Raw genomic sequence first — 8312 nt, forward strand, 5'->3', positions numbered from 1 at the left:
TTTATTTCAAATATATATTAACAAAAAAATAATACAAATTAATTCTCAGATATTAATGAATGCAATGATGAGAAATTCTCGAATCCATGTCCTGACGGCGGTACTTGCGTCAACACTATTGGGGTATATCGTTGTAGTTACAATTACAATCGCAAATTTATCTTTATAGGTATGTCTTTATAGTTCGGAGAAAACCGAGAGAAACCAGAGAGGAAGGAGAAGGGGCTTCGCGGTTGAGGGAGATATTTATAAACCCTATACCGAGAACATGTTCTCGGTATAGGTTCTCGGTATAGCAACTAAACATATTCAGAACCGCGAAAATGTCCCGCGCATATGAAATGTCTATACCGAGGACATGTTGTCGGTATAATGTTCTCGGTATTGAACCTTTTTTTTTAGTGTATATACAATGCATATTTATAATTTGGTATGTATTCTTATCAATTCATTCATAAAATAATATTTTATAATGCATCATGCACGGTTAATTAACTAATTCTATAAAAATAGGAAAAATTAATTACCAATAGTGGTACATCTAGGAACTCATTCCAACAAAAATAAAAATAAATAATAATAACATTGGATATAATAATATATATTGGAACAACATTTTAAATATTTATTTTTACAATTTAAATGATACAAATATATATTTTTTTGATAAATTATAAATTTATTTTCAAATAAGGGAGATATTGTTAAAAATTAACTATAAAGTTTTGAAATTGGAATAATTGGAATTTTGCCACTTTTTTACTCGAACATTACTACAATAAAATAGAGACATTTGCATCCCTTTTTAAGTGACACAATAGAAATTTCACGTCACTCTACAAAGCAATGTATGTATGTGGGTCATCTCATAGAGTAAACTTGTTGATATGAATGAAGATTAAAGAAAAAAAACACAAAAAATCAATTTTCATAATACCTTAAGAAATAAGTTAATGTGATGATTCTGTGTATTTATCATAAAATTTATATTAAAAAATTAAAGTTTTGAAAAGAAATAAAAGCAATATAAAGTTTAATTTAATTTATGCTAATTTAATATTACAAACTAATTGTTAATGCTTTGATTAAAAGAATGCCATATATTTGTGTTTATTTATTCATAACTTGTTAAACAGGAGTTGGGAGTGCTCTTGGAGTCTTAGTACTTGTTTTTGGTACATGGAGACTATACAAATTCATAAAGAAAAGAAAAGAAATTAAACAGAAAAAAATATTTTTCAAACGAAATGGTGGTCTTTTGTTGGAACAGCAAATACACTCGAGTGAAAACAATGTCGAGCGAACTAAGTTGTTCGATTCAAAAGAGTTAGAGAAGGCAACTGATCATTTTAATATGGACACAATTCTTGGTCAAGGAGGCCAAGGCACTGTGTACAAAGGAATGTTAGAAGATGGAAAAATTATTGCAGTAAAGAAATCTAAAATTATTGATGAAGCCAAAGTCACTGAATTCATTAATGAGGTTGTTATTCTTACGCAAATCAACCATAGAAATGTTGTCAAGCTATTGGGATGTTGTTTGGAGACAGATGTTCCACTTCTAGTTTATGAATTTGTCCCAAACGGAATGCTTTCCGAGTATATTCATGACAAAAATGCAGAGTTTCATTTTACATGGAGCATGCGATTGCAAATTGCAACTGAAGTTGCGGGAGCTCTCTCATACTTACACTCAACAGCTTCTTTTCCAATTTATCATCGAGATGTTAAGTCTACAAACATACTCCTTGATGAAAAATTGAGAGCTAAAGTTGCAGACTTTGGTACATCAAGAACTATTTCCTTGGAGCAAACACACTTGATCACGGTAGTTTATGGCACATTTGGTTATCTAGATCCAGAATATTTTCAAACAAGCCAATTTACAGATAAGAGTGATGTTTATAGTTTTGGAGTGATTCTTGTTGAACTCTTGACCGCAGTTATATTTGTCAATTTAAATCAATTATGTAAAGGGTTTTTTTTTTTAAAGGGAATTTACTCATTTGGTACCCTATGTTTTTGCAAAGTATTATTTTGGTACTCTCTGTTTTCAATAATGCTCATATGGTACCCTGTATTTTAAAATTATACATATTTGATACACTAGACTCAGATTTGATAGATAAAATTTTGTCAATATGATCAAACTGTCATCAGTTATATGTAATTAAGTAATTAAATTTAAATTTGAAACTTACATAATTGACAGCAGTTTGATTAAATTGGTAAAATTTTATTAATTGAATATGAGTTTAGGGTACCAAATATGTATAATTTTAAAATACAGGGTACTATATGAGCATTATTGAAAACAGAGGGTACCAAAATGATACTTTGTAAAAATACAGGATACCAAATGGTTACCTACCCTTTTTTAAATGATATTATTAGCTTTCCTTTTCTACTTCTTTGCCTCTTTTTCACTAAAAACCATTAAAAAAATTTAAACTTTTCTCAAACCCAAGTATTACCTTCAAAAGTTGTGTTTTACTCTATTTTGATTGGTAGATGTATACTTCATTTTCTTTTGGTTTCATTGTATTAAAAACCAAGACAAAACCCACCTATATAAAGTAGTAATGATACACACACTCTTAAATTACCTATACTTTTTCATATTTTTTCTCATTCACCTTTTCTAATAATTCCTCACATGAATGAAAATACTTTGGAATATATCTTCTAAAAATTGACCTTCCTTAGGGACAATTCAATTCACATGGATTCAGCAACTATGTTATTAGCGCTCGAGCATGAGTTTCAATTCAATTCACATTGCCAATACTACAAAGAACATGTACTTGTCTATTCACTTATCATTTTGGTGCACATTTTATATATATAATATTTGGATAACTATTTCATACCGCAGTATATATATATAATTTATTACAAGTTTACAACACAAATTAATTTAATATAGTATAGCATGTAATACTATTGACCTAAATGTGAAGTCATAGTTTAAGAATATATGAGATTTGAAAGTGAATGTATATGATCATGTTACACTCAAATTTTGAGAATAAATAAACTTTCTCGAAATGTAGGTTCGTAAAGAGTATGCTGAGGATTAACAAATATTAACATTATACTTGTACAATTGACACGAGATTCCCTAGCTACGTTATTAGCGCTCGAGCATGAGTTTCAAGTTCGAAAGCGTTAGTTTCTTGCAAGAGATGAGTTCGAACGACTAAACAAGCAAAGAGGTGGCGATAACTGGAAAAATGGGTGGCCATGGCCGAATGTGTGATGAAGGTGATGACCAAATGGATGGTCACGTGTATGTATTCAAATGGTTACTAATGGTTACTATTAGTAACCATGGGACCAAAAATGGTAGTTGGTCCCAAAACTTTAGAATTTTGTCACAAGGCTCGGGATTAGTACCACAAAGTCTAAGACCTGATTTTTGAGGGTCGGGGTTAGAAAATTTATCTAAGCAATATGTTTAATAACTTATGAGTAAGGCTCGAAAATTATTACTTAAGCTTCAAGAAAAATCTAGGCGTGGGAATTAGTTCCAAAGTTTGGATTTGGTGGCTTAGAATCTACGAAATATTTTCAAGGATTTAGAAAATATTTTAGGATGTACAATATTACCCCTTTTAAGTCTTAAGAACAAGAAGTGGGCTCTGGGCTCGTGATTTGGACTCGGGTATCGAAAAATGGGATTTTAAGAAATAAGTGGAGTTTTGACTTGAAATTTCGGGCGTAGTCTAGTATAAAATTATTATTGGAAATAATAATGTTCTAAGTTGAGTTTGAAATTTTGAGAAGGGTATTATGGTTATTTTACCCCAAGGGCTCGGGTTTGGGCCAAGGTCCGGAATTCCAGTTTTTTATTTTAAATTCCCTTAAATATATTTAAAATGTTAGTAAACCATAAACTAAGGAATATTGTCCCAATATGATTATAGGGTCTAAACGCGATCATAATTACTCACAAGGACATAATTCACGAAAGCTAAGCATGGATGTGTACAATTTAATGACACATCTTATACAAAGAATATTATGTTCTTGCAAAATGAAAAATAAAGTGTAAATATGTGCTAACAATAAAAAATACATGGTATTTAAGATGAAAGAAGATATTTGAAAAAGAAAAATTCATAAACTTTGTTGCACAAATGGGAAATCAACATACAAAATAAACACTATCTAGTTACATATTGTTTCATCATCACCTTAATAATCTTAAAAAGATTAGAAACTCGTAACTATAATAGAAAATACAAACAAAAAAATTACAAACATGACATAGGAAAATTTGGAGGAAAACCCCCAAATTGTTCCTCTAAAAATACATACAAAATTAACAACAAAGAAGAAGAAGAAGAAAATGGAGATGTCTTGAAAGTGTAGAATGTGTAGTGTAATCCCTCCCAAAATTATGCACTAAACTCCCTTATTTATAGCCAAAAAAAGTATATTAAAATAATCAATTTAAATTAATTAAATTGATTAAATTAATAATAATATGGCAAATATTGGTAAATTATAAGGTGTAATGATGATTTTGGGCTAAAATTTGTAGAAAAGTTTGGGTAAAAAAATTGGTATTTTTGAACATAAGGGGACAAAGGGACAAATGTGCTTTTGTTGGGCTAAAAAAAAAACACAAAAGAGGCTTGGTGGGTTACGGCAGCCGGCTGGGTGAAGGAGATGGCTGACATGGTGGTGAGGTGCTGGCGTGCGGGCTTCGGCCAGAGGCAGGCTCACGAATTGGTGGAATGATTGGGCTGGAGGTGGAGAAGCTGCTTGCTGGGGCTTTGCTGGGCTGGTGAGGAGTCCATGGTGGCTGGAAAGGAGATGCATGCAGAAGTGTGGATGGCTGGTCCAGGTGTTGGGCCAGGCTGGTGGTCTTCAAAAATGCCAGCTTTTCATTTCTTTTTTCTCAAAAATGCCACTCTTTATCCTCATTTTTATTGCTTTTCAAGAGCAAATAAATTACAACAAATTCCCTATAAAATAAACATAAATTAAATTAAAACTAAATATTTTCAATAATAAAATATACAACAGAAGTTCAATGAAAATATTAATTAAAACTTAATTTACTCAAACATTTAAGCTCAAAATTTCATCTTTTTACTCTTAACTTAACAATATTAATTTTAAATAATTAAACTATAACATTTTACAATAATATAACTATAAAAATACATAAAAATCTATAAAATTAAAATAAACCTAATAAATTCAAAATTACTTAAAAACTTAATAAATCAATTAAAAACTCAAGAATTAAGCAACAATTAGCACATAAAAAGTGATAAAATAACTTTATTTTGTAGAGTTATCAGTTACTAATATGATAATTATTATAACCTAAGGTTTAGATAGAGCCATTAAGAATATGACACTTGTCATGAGCATGGTTACTCCTAAGGTTTAGATAGAGCCAATAGGATTATGACACTTGTCATATGCATAATTATTAAGGAATTATTATTTTAATGATAAAATAAGGGAAATATAAGACTTAGTCTTCACCAGAATCTGTTAGGAGCATGACATTTGTCACAATTTTTTTTTATTTGTGGATTATGCTGTTATTTAGATAATTAAATAGATTTTCCGCAACTTTAGGGTACTGTAACTTTCGACCTATTTTTTACCTAGTTATATTATGAATTTAGAAAAATAGTATTTCTAGAAAGTTGTAGATAATTGAATTAGCTTTCTAACGGTATAAATATGGTCTAAATCGGAGTCATACAGCTCTAGTTATGTTGATTTTACTGCAGGTGAGTTTAAAGTTACGAGTTTTAGGAATTTAAAAGTTAGGATTGTATTTGTTTTTATTATTTTTGTTTTTAATTTTAAAAATCAAGCTTTGACTCCTTAAACCTCTCTCTGAACCATTTGACCAAGTTCTAAGCCTTTGACCGAAGAATATTCAAATATTTTCAATTAAAATCATTATTTTTATTCAAAACCAAAAAGAAGATTTTTATTCCTAGAACTCTATAAATAGGACTTAGCATCCAACCCTTTCACTTACTCTTTAGTTGTGATCAGACTCCAAGGTATTAGTGGGACATAAGAGTGATACTGATTAGTGGTGAAAAATACACATTTATTGATTTTAATGGTCTAAATAAATTAAGTTTTAATTAATATTTTCATAGAATTAATATGATTTATTTTACAAATGAAAATATGTGATTATGATTTAATTTATTTGATTTTGTAGGAATTAAAGTTGTATTTTGGCACTTAGAAATGAAGAGAAAACAAAACAATTTAAACTGAAAAAGAAAGATGAATAAAATGACATTTTTAAGAATTGTTGCTCAGGCCCGAAGGCCCAGCCTCATCTTTTCTCCTTGCCCAGCCGCCAGGTGTCACTGCCACAGCTCGCCATGCGTCCCAGCACCACTTCTGCCATGCACCTCTTAACGTCCCAGCAGGCTCCAACGTCCCTCCTTCGGCCTAGCAGCTTCACTCCACGTGTCCCAGCAATAAGCAGCCAAGTGATGGACCCAAAACGGGTATGCTTAAAAATTTATAAATCGCAAGCGCACGAATCGTTCATATAGAATAGTGATCGTGTAAGCAAGGATGTCGAACCCAAAGGAGTTGTCTAAAATCGAAAAGAGAAAATTATTTTAAATCAAAAGTAATAAATTCTAACCTAGCTCCAAAGATTGATGAGTTTTAATATTATGAACATAAAATAAAAGATTGAAAAAAATAAAGCTATTTAAGAGAATAAAAATAAAGCAATAATGAGTTGAAAATAAGTGTTAAAAGAAAAGATTATTAAGATACTAGAATCCACAAAATGTAAGTTTACTAATATTTATTAGTATATTGATTCCCAAGTTTTAGTGATAGTTAAAATAATTTAAACTATCATTTTCTAAATAGATTTATAATTTTAAGCACAAATTACTTCTAAAAAGATAGGATTTTTCTTCACTTTTCAAAATTATAATTTCAAAGCATTTAGTGTAAATCAATCTAATAAAATAACAAATAAATCAATGAACATTATTTATAAGGCAAAACATAATATTTTTGTTCTAAGCATGGATGTGTACAATTTAATGACACATCTTACACAAAGAATATTATGTTTATGCACTAATGAAGAACAAAGTGTAAATATGTTCTAACAATCTAAAATACAAGATATTTAAGATGAAAGAAATATATGAAGAAGAAAAATCCATAAACTTGTTGCATTACAAGGGAAATCAACATACAACATAAATATTACCTAGTTACAAGTTGCTTCATCATGATCTTAATAATCTTATGAAAAAGATTAGAAGCACATAACTAGAGTAGAAATTACAAAATAAATGACATACATACTTGCAAAATGCTCTTGAAAAACCCAAAATGAAAGAGAGGATGGTAGAGAGAAAATGGGAGAAAGGAAGATGGTAACCAAAAATTAAGCACCCCCAAATGGTCTTGAAATACCATATTTATAGCCAAAATGAGATTATTAAAATAATCAATTTAAAATTAATTAAATTGATTAGATTAATTAAATAAAATAAATATGGTATGTAGGGGGTAATTGTAGGAGTGATGATGATTTTGGGTAAAAATTATGGGTAAAAAGTTGACATTTTGAACATAGGGGACAAATGGCACACTTAGGCAATTTTAGGCTCAAAATGGGAAAATGCAGCTATTTGGCTGCTGGTGGCAGGCGGCTGGCATGCGTTGGGCTTGTGGGCTGGGCCGAGTGGAGGAAATGGCAGCAGTTGGTGGCTGGTGGATGTCTCCGTGGGTCTGGCGCTGCTGGAAGAGAGATGGGCTTTGGATGTTAGGCTGGCCCGTTTTGCTGAGCCTGCTGAACGTGAGCTAGGCAATATTGAAGGACGTTTGGGCAAGGGGCTGGTTATATGATGGAAGTGATGCTGAATGGTGGAGGAGTTTGGCACAGGTGGCGGCTGGAGAATTGAGCATGGCTGTGAGGGAGAGGCAGCGACAAGTGATGGCAAGAGGAGCTTCATTGGGCTGGGGCTGCTTATGGGCCTTTGAACAAATGCCAAAATTTCTTTACTTTTTCTACAAAAATGCCACTTTTATTTCCTTTTCTCTTCTTTTTCAAGCATAAAAAAATTGCAAAGTACATCCTACAAAATAAGTAAATATTAAATTAGAATCAAATATTTTCAATTATAAAATAACTCATATTGATTCCATGAAAATACTAATTGAAATTTAATTTACTTTGGCAATTAAGTTCAATAAAATCACATTTTTTTTACTTATAATCTAACAACACAAGTTTCAAATAATTAAACTACAACATATTATAATAAAATATCTATAAA

At 30.6% G+C, this 8312-nt stretch overlaps 1 protein-coding gene across 1 annotated transcript; it reads left to right on the plus strand.

Annotated features, from left to right (window-relative positions):
- The first annotated feature begins 323 nt into the window (after positions 1–323).
- On the plus strand, positions 324–8016 carry LOC133786253 (putative wall-associated receptor kinase-like 11). The gene is made up of 4 exons (XM_062225452.1): positions 324–381; positions 1137–1970; positions 7682–7831; positions 7919–8016. The coding sequence occupies exons 1-4, from the start codon at positions 324–326 to the stop codon at positions 8014–8016; spliced, it is 1140 nt and encodes a 379-aa protein (XP_062081436.1).
- Positions 8017–8312: the final 296 nt, after the last annotated feature.

The sequence above is a fragment of the Humulus lupulus genome, chromosome 6, assembly GCF_963169125.1.
Source record: "Humulus lupulus chromosome 6, drHumLupu1.1, whole genome shotgun sequence".
NCBI lineage: Eukaryota > Viridiplantae > Streptophyta > Magnoliopsida > Rosales > Cannabaceae > Humulus > Humulus lupulus.

Excerpts from the sequence above, each read along its gene's own strand:
- LOC133786253 (XM_062225452.1), top strand. The coding sequence starts at position 324 with ATGTCCCGCGCATATGAAATGTCTATACCGAGGACATGTTGTCGGTAT. Across the intron at positions 1,971-7,681 it reads TGTCAATTTAAATCAATTAT|GCGGCTGGCATGCGTTGGGC; the intron begins GTAAAGGGTTTT and ends TGCTGGTGGCAG. Across the intron at positions 7,832-7,918 it reads TTTTGCTGAGCCTGCTGAAC|GTGGCGGCTGGAGAATTGAG; the intron begins GTGAGCTAGGCA and ends AGTTTGGCACAG.